The 12,754-nt window shown below is 36.1% G+C and overlaps 1 protein-coding gene across 3 annotated transcripts in view; it reads left to right on the forward strand.

Moving 5' to 3' along the window:
* Nucleotides 1-12,754, forward strand: part of TLK2 (tousled like kinase 2) — a 125,093-nt gene that overhangs the window by 91,306 nt on the left and 21,033 nt on the right. For all 3 annotated transcript variants that reach the window (XM_068978822.1, XM_068978823.1, XM_068978824.1), the window contains 4 exons: nt 4,952-5,104; nt 8,509-8,575; nt 9,613-9,710; nt 11,307-11,388. In XM_068978822.1, the coding sequence (XP_068834923.1) occupies nt 4,952-5,104; nt 8,509-8,575; nt 9,613-9,710; nt 11,307-11,388 (400 nt within the window). The remainder of the gene's footprint in view (nt 1-4,951; nt 5,105-8,508; nt 8,576-9,612; nt 9,711-11,306; nt 11,389-12,754) is intronic.

A 12,754-nucleotide genomic window follows, 5' to 3' on the forward strand; every position in this document is an offset into this window, starting at 1 on the left:
TTTCTATATACTAACAATGAAAAATCAGAAAGAGAAATTAAGGAATCAATCCCTCACCATTGCAACAAAAAGAATTAAATATCTAGGAATAAACTTGCCTAAGACAAAAGAACTGTACACAGATAATTATAAGATACTAATGAAAGAAATCAAAGACAGCATAAACAGATGGAGAGATATTCCATGATCCAGGGTAGCAATTATCAACATTGTGAAAATTACTGTACTACCAAATGCAATCTACAGATTCTGTGTGATCCCTATCAAATTACCAAGGGCATTTTTCACAGAACTGGAACAAAAAATTTCACAATTCATGTGGAAGCACAGAAGAGCCCGAATAGCCAAAGCAGTCTTGAGAGAGCAGAATGGAGCTGGAGAAATCAACCTTCCTGACTTCAGAGTATCCTACAAAGCTACAGTCATCAAGACAGTATGGTACTGGCACAAAAACAGAAATATACCTATGGAACAAGATAGCCCAGAAATAAACCCACACACCTATGGGTACCTTATTTTTGACAAAGGAGGCAAGAATATACAATGGGGCAAAGACAGCCTCTTCAATAAATGGTGCTGGGAAAACTGGACAGCTACATGTAAAAGAATGAAATTAGAACACTCCCTAACACCATACACAAAGATAAACTCAAAATGGATCAAAGACCAGAAACTATAAAACTCTTAGAGGAAAACAAAGGCAGAACACTCAATAACATAAATCAAAGCAAGATTCTCTATGACCCACCTCCTAAAGTAATGGAAATAAAAATAAAAGTAAACAAGTGGTTAAACTTAAACTGATTAAACTTAAAAGCTTTTGCACAGCAAAGAAAACTATAAGCTAGGTAAAAAGACAACCCTCAGAATGGGAGAAAATAATAGCAAATGAAACAACAGACAAAGGGTTAATTTTCAAAATATACAAGCAGCTCATACAACTCAAAGCCAGAAAAACAAACAACGCAATCAAAAAGCAGAAGGAACACCTAAACAGACTTTTCTCCAAAAAATATATACAGATGACTAACAAACACATGAAAAGTTTCTCAACATTACTCATTTGAGAAATGCAAATCAAAACTACAATGAGATATGACCTGACACAAGTCAGAACAGCCATCATCAAAAAGTCACCAATTAATAAATGCTGGAGAGGGTATGGAGAAAAGGGAACATTCTTGCACTATTAGTGGGAATATAAATTGATACAGCCACTATTTAAGATTGTATGGAGATTCCTTAATAAACTAGGGATAAAACCACCATATGACCCAGCTATCCCACTCCTAGGCATATACCCTGAGGAAACCAAAATTGAAAAAGACACATGTATCCCATTGTTCACTGCATCACTGTTTACAATAGCTATAATATGGAAGCAACTTAGAAGTCCATCAATAGAGGAATAGGTAAACAAGTTGTGGTACATATACACAGTGGGCTATTACTCAGCCATAAAAACGAACACCTTTGAGTCAGTTCTGATGAGGTGGATGAACCTATAAGCTATTAGACAGAGTGAAGTCAGTCAGAAAAAGACAGATAAATACTGTATTCTAACACATGTATATGGAATATAGAAAAATGGTACTGAAGAATTTATGTTCAGGGAAGCAATGAAGAAACAGACATGCAGAATAGACTTATGGACATGGGGAGAGGGCAGGAGAGGGTGAGATGTATGGGAAGAGTAACATGGAAACTTACATCACCATATGTAAAATAGATAACCAATGGGAATTTGCTGTATGGCTCAGGAAACTCAAACAGGGGCTCTGTATCAATCCAGAGAAGTGGGATGGGGCAGGAGATGGGCAATTTCATCTTGGGTTTGACAGAAAACAACAAAATTCTGTGAAGCAATTATCCTTTGATTAAAAAAAAACACTGTCATATGTGTTGGAGATATAATGGTTAGTAAGACACAGTTCTTGTTCTAAGAGAAGTTAACAGTTTGACATAATCAGACTTTATATTCCCAAAATAAACCTAAATGAATTGTCACTAATAGACTGCTTTAGATGACTTTTATAAGTATAAATGACTGAACAGTTTCAACAACATCAAGAATTAATGTAGAAATCCATATCACATATGACAGTTGATCTTTGGTATATCAATTTTCATGTGCAGTCAAGCTCTCTTATTCTCAGAATGTACAGTTGAAGATGGTCTCATGGTGTTTTAGCACCAGAGTACCCTTTGTTTATGATTTGTATATAATGGCTGTGAGGCTCCTTTCTTTGTGAATTTGGAAATCAAATGTGCAGATTCTCCCTGAAAACAATAGCAAATATAAGTTTTATTGATATTTAATAAAGGTAATTGTTAAAATAAGCTTCCAAAGCAGTTAGTCTCTAGTAGATAAAATGTTGTGGTACTCCTCTGGTACACTATGGATTATAATTAAACTATATATTATATGGTTACCTTCAGAGAGAGAGTTCAGAGTGCTTTGAACTCATGGCCCCTAAAGGGATGGAAATGAGTTTAAAGATATTTTACCAATTTTTTTGACTGGGACACTCATATTCAGAGAAGATACATGTTTTCATCAAGGACATTCACTGAGTGAGAAGGAAGATTGTTATTTTACCTAAGGATTCTGTGTCTAATCCAGATATCTTTCAAGCCATGAATTATTCATAAACATATATTTTTGGAGGGAAAGGTATATCTCTAATAGTTAAAAGATTTTTTTAGACAAGCAGACAATGCTTGAATTAAAATTTCTACTGTCCTATTAGATGTCCATCAGCAGACGAATGGATAAGAAAGCTGTGGTACGTATACACAATGGAATATTACTCAGCCATTAAGAAGAATACATTTGAATCAGTTCTAATGAGGTGAATGAAACTGGAGCCTATTATACAGAGTGAAGGAAGCCAGAAAGAAAAACACCCATGCAGTATACTAACGCATATATATGGAATTTAGAAAGATGGTAATGATAACCTCTGTATGCGAGAGAGCAAAAGAGACACAGATGTATAGAACAGTCTTTTGGACTCTGTGGGAGAAGGCGAGGGTGGGATGATCTGAGAGAATAGCACTGAAACATGTATATTATCATGTGTGAAACAGATGGCCAGTCCAGGTTCGATGCATGAGACAGGGTGCTCAGGACTGGAGCACTGGGATGATTCAGAGGGATGGGATGGGGAGGGAGGAGGGAAGGGGGTTCAGGATGGGGAACACGTGTAAACCCATGGCTGATTGATATGAATGTATGGCAAAGACCACTACAATATTGTAATTAGCCTCCAACTAAAATAAATAAACAAGTAAATAAATAAATTGACATCTAATCTGTAAGTCAGCTTATCTTGAAGCCAAGAAAATGGTATTATCAAAAGAAATGATATTTCTTCACAGTACTGTGATTAGGTTAACCTTGCTTACTTACAGTGTTGCCCTTTTAGATGTGGCAGCATAAGTTGTATTATGGGGGTCTGCTCTGGGGTATAGTCTTGTTTTTCTGGTTACCGTTCTTTTAAGAAAGGTATCCTGAGTCTGGAAATAGTGTAGAAACTGACAAGTAGCGTTCAGAGAAGAGGGTCAAGTAGACGTCATTTGAGAATATAGGTTTAAAAAATTAGATTCTATCATTCTGCAAAAGTGAAATTTGGGTCAAGAAAGGGAGATGGGATAAAAGCATGGTAGAAAGAGAAGAGGACAGGAGCCAGCATCTGACTGTCAACTATGATGAGTGATTTAAAGATTTTACTCTTAAGTGGTTAATCTCAAATCTTGGTATGCTTTTATATACCTGGTCTATAAACCTTAGTATCTGTCAGGTAGCAGGATTCATGAGAGAAAGTGGAATACTTGCATTGATATTTGTATTGACTTTTAGTTTATAAGCTAGTTTATTTTAAAAAATTAGACATTATTAGGAAATACTCTGGAGAAGGCAATGGCTCCCCACTCCATTACTCTTGCCTGAAAAATCCCGTGGACAGAGGAGCCTGGTGGGCTGCAGTCCATGGGGAGCGAAGAGTCATGACATGACTGAGTGACTTCACTTTCACTTTTCAGGTTCATGCATTGGAGAAGGAAATGGCAACCCACTCCAGTGTTCTTGCCTGGAGAATCCCAGGGATGGCGGAGCCTGGTGGGCTGCCGTCTATGGGGTCACAAAGAGTCGGACACAACTGAAGTGACGCAGCAGCAGGAAATACTCTAATAGAAATGGTGTTAAATATCCTGAGTCTTTTATATGTCTTTTATTCATTCATTTTGTGTACTATTTCCTGAGGAAATAGTACTTTTTACTTGTTGAAAGGCTTCTTTTTGCTCTCTCTAAGTGCTCATCTTTGTTCTTAAAAAACTTAGTTTGGGTTTCTACCATATTAGTGTTTGGGAATGACTTGAGAGTGGTAGTGGCTCACTTGATGAGAATAAATGATAGATTCTGAAAGAAGACATTTTTTCCTTTGTTTATCATTCCTCAAAATTTGGTATCTTTATAGATTTTGAAGAAACTATAATCCAGTTAAAAAATAAAAAGGCACTTGGAACCCTTTTTTTTTTTTTTTACATAAACAGTTATTTAGTGGGTTCATTACCAGGAGTTGTTTTCTTAACTGTTGAAAACCAATAAGAAAAAAAAAAAAAAGCAGTCAAGAAAAAAAAGCAATCAAAGTTTTTCCTTTTGAGTTGGAAAATTAGGTCACAATAGAAATTTGATATTGTTTCTTCCTGCCCACTTTTCTGCTCTGAGAATTATTGTAATTAGTATATTAAAAGTACAGATTCATTACCAAAAACAGCTCTATCACCAGATATTTGGTTCTTCAAATCTGAAGTTAAAATCAAATCTCTACTTAGGTTTATTTTTCTGAAGTCTATCAAATATGAAGGTGACAGGAATATTTATGTTTATTCCCTAGCCGTGTTCAAACAGTTTTGACCTTCCTGTGTGCAACATCTTTTGTATCTCTAGGCAACAGGAAAGGATAAATTCACAGAGGGAAGAGATAGAAAGACAACGAAAAATGTTAGCGAAGCGGAAACCTCCTGCCATGGGACAGGCCCCTCCAGCAACCAATGAGCAGAAACAGCGGAAAAGCAAGACCAATGGAGCTGAGAATGAAACGTATGTTCTTTATTAACTCGAACTGAGATACTGTATTCTTCCCTGAGATAAAGACCTCCTGTTGAGTGCCACTGGAAGAAGTGATAAATTGTGGAAATTTCTAGAGCTTAACCTTTCTTTTTAGTTACATTAATAGATTCACTCAACTCGTGCAAAAGTTGTACACAATTAACTCATTTTCTTAGTCCTAATCTTATATAAGAAGTTTCGAATGAGAGGGAGAAAAAAATGTCATTTAACTTGATGTCGTGATCTTTGGCCACTCTTAAAACAAATGTGATGTCAGTAGGTATTCAAATGATATAATTGCTTATGTGTGCTTCCAGGTTGTGGTATGTTTGTATCGCCTTAAGGAATTATCTGGCTTTATTTCAGACTGAAGAACACACAAGTGAAGAATGCTATTTAGTAGTCTGAAGAACTCTAGTTACCACTCACAAATTTAGATGTAACCTAAGAAAAAATAAGTATTATTTTAGGAAAAGAACATTTTCCCAGTAAGCCAAATCTTGACATTCCCAGTTGTTATTTACTTATTTATTTTTTTCTGTTCTGGGAACGTAAGGAAAACACCAGTATCTTCAGTTGCAGTGTAGTCATCTTTTTCACTGCTAGTCAGCAAGTATTCCTTAGTTACCATGAATAGGAGCGATAGAATAGTCAGAGTACAGATGGCCTTCTTTCTTCACTCCCTCCCTATATCAGATTTCCCTAATTGACTTTTGAATTCTTGACCACTAAGAGAATCTTCCACTAGGACAGGCAGTGGCAAACTGTTTCTCCATTGGGCCAGATAGTAAACACTTCAGGCTTTGCACACTCGAGAGTCTCTGTTGCCACTGCTCAACTCTACTGTTATAGCTTGAAAACATTCATAGGCAGCACGTAAGTGAATAGATGTGGCTATTTCCAGAACAGATTACGAGCCAAATGGGCCACAGGTTGTAGTTTGCCAAGTAGGCAGGACTGCTGAACAGTTTGAATTAGCATGGAAAATAAAACTAGCACATTACTTGCCTGTTTTTAAAATTTCTTATTGATGCTCATGACCACTATCTTTAAGAGGCTTTCCAATTAAAAGGGAAGAAGAGATCTATAAATGTGTAGAAAATCTCTGCAGAATTGATGATAGCCATAAAGTCAGTTTCTGAATTAGATGTTTGAATGTTTGAAATATAAAACATATTTTTCGTAGAAACATTCATTGGTATTATAATCAGTATTTCCCTAGTGGCCTTATTGGTTTTTCAAGGGAAAAAGAAATTTCTTAAAGCTGTCATTGTGGGGTTTAATTGTAGCTACAAATGAGAGCTAATGATACCATGTAATTTATTGACTAATGTCTTTTGCCTTTAGTGTTTTCATGTTAGTTCACAAAAACATATTAACCCATAATCCACTTCAAATATAAAAATACTTATTACCATTATTAAAAGTTCATGACATCCCAGAAATGTATGTTTCTTCATTCCAGTTAGAAAGCTGGCTTAACACCAGTCCTCACCCAATACATAGCTGATGTCTTGGGGAGCCTTTTCCTTGACATTCATTTAGTAAGTCTATGTTAAATGCTTATTATAGGTTCGGCCCTGTTCTGGACACCAGATTGCAGAGCTGAAGGAGACAGCCCAGCCTTAGGACTCACAGTTTATTTAGGGAAAATGAACAGATGAATAAACTAATAGTTACTTTAAGTATCGTGATAAAGGTATGCACAGTGATTAAGTTTGAAGAACGTCTTCACTAGATTCTAAGCAATATGCCCTTTCAAAAAGTCCAAAAGGGAGACTTTCCTGCTGAACCAGTGACTAAGACTCCATGCTCCCAATGCTGGGGACCCGGGTTTGATCCCTGATCAGGGAACTAGATCCCACATGCTAAGAGTTCTCATGCCACAACTAAAGATCCCACATGCTGCAACTAAGACCTGGAGCAGCCAAATAAAAAAAAAAAAAAAAAATCTTTTAAAAAGTCCAAGTAGAAACCCAGTTTTGAAGAATTCTATAGGCAAAAGTTGTACACATTACTCTGATTATTGTCTTCTTTCATAACTCCTACATTTATTTTGTGAAGGAACTCTTCTTCCAGGATTATTTGAAAATTATTTCACGCCAATGAATAAAACCATTGGCTTAGAAGTAGCAAAGTGAGCACAGGTTGTTGTGGGTTTTTTTTGCCATAGAATAATAATTAGAATTCAGTCTAAGCCAGTAGAGTGTAAGTAAGCAGTTGCCATCTGGAGTCCTGAGTAAAATCCAGGCTGGAAGGCCTTTGGTCTAGTCTTTAATAATTAAAGTATCCATGTCTCATTCCCTTGGCCAGAAGCCAAAAATATTCCTCTCATGTTGGAATGGGTTTTATTATCCTTTCCTGGTACTTAACATGTTTTAGGTAGAATTCTAAGCTATGATTTTTTTCATTTCTCCCTTTTTTACTGGTATGATATGGGATCATAGATGTAAGTATTTCTGCAACTATGAAAAGAAAGGTGTATGAACCCTGATGGGAGTATTTCTTGCTATTTTTATCTTCTTTTAGTCAGACCTCAACAACTTTATTTTGTAGCTCTTCCTGGTTGATAGGATAGCTGTTTCTTCTTTCTCCTGCTATTTAGAATATATCTAAACAGTGACATCTAAAACTTTGAAGTATATGTGTGTGCTTCTAGAATGTGAAGAGGGTGAAGATGGAGGAGTAAGCTATCACTTCTTACATGCTCATTCTTGAGATATGAGGATGCGATCAGGGTAGGTAGAACATGAAATGATTACCCATGAAGTCAGCCCTTTGAGAACTGTGTTGAGTAGTATTTCACAAAGTATAGATTCCCTTCATATTCTCATTGTAATAGTCACAACAGCTTTTTTAGATAGGTATCATTGCTTGCTGTGTTTTTAGGAAATTGAGGTTAAAGTTGCTTGCCCAAGGTCGCGTGGTCAGAATTGTGAACCCTAGTCCTCAGACACCAGATCCTGGACTCTGTCCCCTAGGTTCTTCTCCTTGTATCAAAGTCCAAGAGTTATCAAAAAATAACCAAGTATGTTGGCTTATTAATATCCCCCTTAAAAAACTTTTAGACATATAATTTGGCTACCTCTTCCAATGGATTTTCATCTGAATAAGGTATATGACCAAACTCATTTCATAAGTAATGTAAAAATAGAGGTCATTTATTTTTCTCATTTTTTTTAAAATAGACTTCCAGCTTTGAAGTCCTTTATTCACATCACATCTGATAAATCACAGAAGTTTTCTGTTGTCAAAGAACTGCAAGATAATCTATCTTTTGGTCATTTTAACTAAGTTAAAGTGAATATACTGTATAGTATTCTTTGGCATTTCTCTTTAAATAGTCACATTATGATTTCAAATAATTTACTGAAATTTCTGTCATTATTTTCCAGGTTAACATTAGCAGAATACCATGAACAAGAAGAAATCTTCAAACTCAGATTAGGTCATCTTAAAAAGGTAAGTATAATGAGAAAATGTGTCTGAAGAAATACAATTTTTAGTTTACATTTGGTGTTGAAGTTGTTTGGTCATTTGGGCAAATAGTAGCTTCACATACCTGTGGAAATCATTAATAGTTACTTTGGGTCACACCTGTATTCTAATGGTGGAGTTTGTGTCTTTCAACTTGCAAGTCAGCTCCAAGCTCCCAGTGAGAGTGCCTTTTCTACCAGATACACTGATACTTCATTCTGTATACCTCATAGGGCCCCACAAGTGATTATCTTTTTAGTAAAAAATAAATATAAAGTAAGAGCAGATGGTTCTGAAATTGAAGTTATTGTGATGTTGTAAATCACATAGCAGCTCTTATCTCTTACCTAAACTGGCTAAGAAAAAAAGGTGGTGCACCAACCGTGTTGTAACACAAAGGCACCCACATAGAATTTGTTGTTGACAGTGTTCACAGAGGTATCTTTGATGTAGATCACTCGTCTCTTAAATTCAGCAGTGTGTGCTTTTTGATGGATGCTGCTTATCAGGAAGTTGATCAATAAGTATTTAATAGATTGCTCTTAAGGTGTGCTTGTCATCTCTCCCTGCCCTTCTCAGATCTTGTTAAATCAGTGGAATTTAAAAGCACTAAGTAGAATCGCAGTTATAGAACAGAACCAGTTAGAGAACCTGATTTTTTAAACCTGATTTGTGTTTTTTAAAAAAAGAAAAAAAGATTGCATGCCTGTATGTATACATACAAAACTTTCCTGGAAATTTACACAAGGAACTTAACAGTGATTGTATCTGGGTAGTGGCCATGGAGAGGGTGGAAGCTTTTCACTTTTCCTGCTGTTCTTCTCTGTATGGTTTGAGTTTTATTTATTATTTTGCTGTGGGATCATATTTAAGATTAAAATTCCAGTTCTTAAAAAAAATCTTTGTCAATGGAAAACATCTCAGCTTTTCGTAAGAGGGATGTCTGCTTTTGTTTTTGAAATGAGAGTCTACAAAGGTAAAGTTTCCTGTGTTCTAAGCTGTTTCTTTCCTTTTCACTTTAGGAGGAAGCAGAGATCCAGGCAGAGCTGGAAAGGCTAGAAAGGGTTAGAAATCTACATATCAGGGAACTAAAAAGGATACATAATGAAGATAATTCACAGTAAGCAACTTGGGGGTATGTTGGGTTGGAGATTGCTGAATACTTTCTGACATGAATTGTCCAGAATGATATTTTTGCTTATTGTAAATTTGGTAGACCATTCCATGGTGTATTTAACTCTGTTGTAGGTGTAATAATATGTTTAATGAACAAAATTATGATTTGCATTGGTTTAAATCCATATAAATATATTAGGTTTATATATTAAGTATATATGTATACATACAGCATTTTTACACACATAGAGGTCATTAAAGCAATGTAACTTTGCAGTCGCAAATGGTTTAGGTACACTGTGTACTCAGATTTACCCTCATAGCCTTACTGAAGGGGGAAGCATTAGGGTGACAGTGGGGTGGTGTGGAAAGACTATTGGGTTGAAAATGACACTTAGCTTCTGAATGACCTTTATAGGTCTTTAAAGTGTTGAGATTTTTAAGAAAGACTCAAGTTCAGTACATTAATTGGAGATAAATGCTCATCTTTGTAAGTCATTTAAGGAATTAAAACTGTGAAAAGTAGATTGTAAGTGGCAAGTGGCTTCTAACGATAATCCTTTTATTCCCCCCGCATTTTTCTAATTCTGAAACATGGAGGTTTTGGCATAGCTACAGCGTGTATATTTTTGTTTGGCCAGAGTGAGCCATGGACTTTGCTTTCTATAAGTGGCAGCAACAGTAGCTACCATTACTGTGCACTTTCTGTGTCAGGCAGAGTACTAAGTGCCCTGCGTTCTGTCATTTAATTGTCACAATAGTCCTTTGCAGTAGGTCATCTTCAATACATAGATCTGGAAAGTGGCTTAGAGGAACTAAATTAACTTGTCTAGGGACTAGTGTGACCAAACAAAGAGTTGAGATGTGGCTCTGACTCCACAGCGAAACCCCATGCAGTGATGTCACCTCTCCCCACAGGTGTGCCCCTGTCTCAAAATCAAAATAAAGTACTTTCAGGATTATTAGTAGGGCTGATAAGGAACTAGGTAGAAACACATAAAAGTTATTTTTGCCAGAATCTCTCATTTCTTCATCTTATTGCTAGAAAAGGATACAAGATGGAATCCTGTGTGGGGAAAACAGTTATATCATGAAGACGTAAAGAGAGAAAATGAATGCACATAGAACATGTGACTCACTTTATAATGAGATCTGTTTTTAAGGCCACATAAACTATCTTGGGATTTTCTTGTATGTTTTTGAATGGAGGGGACGTGTGGTTCTTGAGTGGTTTGCAGGACCCCGGTAGCAGTTTGGAAATCTCTGGTCCAGTGTACAGCCCTGCACCCCCCTCCTTTATGGCACGGCAGAAAGAGAGGGAAGTCAACAAGGGTCACTAGTCTAATTGTGGCTGTGCTGCAGCTGGCACCTGGTTCTCACAACTCCACAGCTAATGTTGTTCATCATAGTTACACCTTCTCTTTGAACCATAGAGTTTTTCCTGTGCTCAGAATTAGCTATATTGCAATGATTGCCAAACTGTTGGCAGCATCTGTAATTGTATGTATAACACGTCAGACATTCTGGAAGTTTCACAAGCAGGGAAAAGTGTGTAGTCCTTGACCTCAGAATGTTGTTGTTTTATATTCTGTTTCCACAGATTTAAAGATCATCCAACGCTAAATGACAGATATTTGTTGTTACATCTTTTGGGTAGAGGAGGTTTCAGTGAAGTTTACAAGGTAAGTATGAGGAACTGGGTATAGGGACTGAGAGTTAAGTTATTGGTTATTACAAACTTAGAAAACATTTAAAATAGTGATAGAATTGTGACTGATATCTACTGGCCAAAATTCCAAACTGTTAAGAACCTGATCCCTTGGAGAAGGAGATGGCAACCCACTCCAGTATTCCTGCCTGGGAAATCCCACGGACAGGTGGGCTGTGGTCCACGCGGTTGCAAAAGAGTCGGACACAACTTAAGAGTCTAAACAACAACAATCTTTGGGAGAACTGCTTCTAGTAAACTTGTGACTAAGCAGGAGTCAGTATTTTACCCTGTTTATTCAATTTGAAGAGTAATTACAGATTCAAAAAAACAAGCAGAAAATAGCACCATTTCTGGCTAATGGAATAGTGGTGATTTTTACTCTAGTTTTGTACTTTCTGCCTCATCTGTACTTGTCAGAGATGAGTGCTGCTTTATTGTAAAAAGATTTCTATATATATATAAAATGTTTAAAATAGATGTACTAAAAAATTAATTCTTTGAAAACCTGGTTCTTGCTTTTAAAGTGTTGGCATCTTCCACGTCAGAGTGTTTAGTAACACTGGTTTTGCTGAAGGATTGTCTGGCTTAGAGTGCTTCAGTTGGCCCAGCAAAGTGCAGGCTACTGTGCCCTCCAGTTGATTTTCCGGAGAAATTCTGCCTGTTTTAAATACACCTGTAGATATATAACACGCTCACCAGCCACAACCTCCTTAAATTTCTCTGTTTCTGGCACCTGGCATTTAAATGCCCAATTAGTTTATTAATTTGTCTTTACTGTATGACCCTAGTAATTCCCTCTTTTCTAAGTTGTAGCCTATACTGTTAATGATTTATGTTATGCCCATATGAATTTTTATATAGAAAATCTTTTGAGTAAAATACTTCTTATTTCAGATAAAAACATTAGTTTTTCTTTTTTCTTTTTTTTAATGTTAATTTTTTATTGTGATGATATATACATGATACCTACCATTTTAACCATTTTTAAGTATATAATTCAGTGGCATTACGTATACAATGTGAAAGTATCATCACTTCCCATTTCCAGAATTATGATAATATTTCTAGTATACTGCTGGGTTTAATTTTCTAGTATTTTGCTCATATTTTTAATCAATGATCATAAGTGGTATTGGCTTACAGTGTTTTTTTATGTGCAGGCAGCATTGTCTAGCTTTGCTGTCATAGTTATTCCAGAAGGAGTTGTGAAATTTCTTTTTTCCCATATTCTGGAATGCTTTGTGTTACATATTGGCTATGTGGAAGTTGTTAGTGCTAAATCATAAAATCAGCTGGGTAGTTGTCATTTTAGAGGAAAATAGCCTTTTCAGTTTCTT

Source organism: Capricornis sumatraensis, chromosome 8, assembly GCF_032405125.1.
Source record: "Capricornis sumatraensis isolate serow.1 chromosome 8, serow.2, whole genome shotgun sequence".
NCBI lineage: Eukaryota > Metazoa > Chordata > Mammalia > Artiodactyla > Bovidae > Capricornis > Capricornis sumatraensis.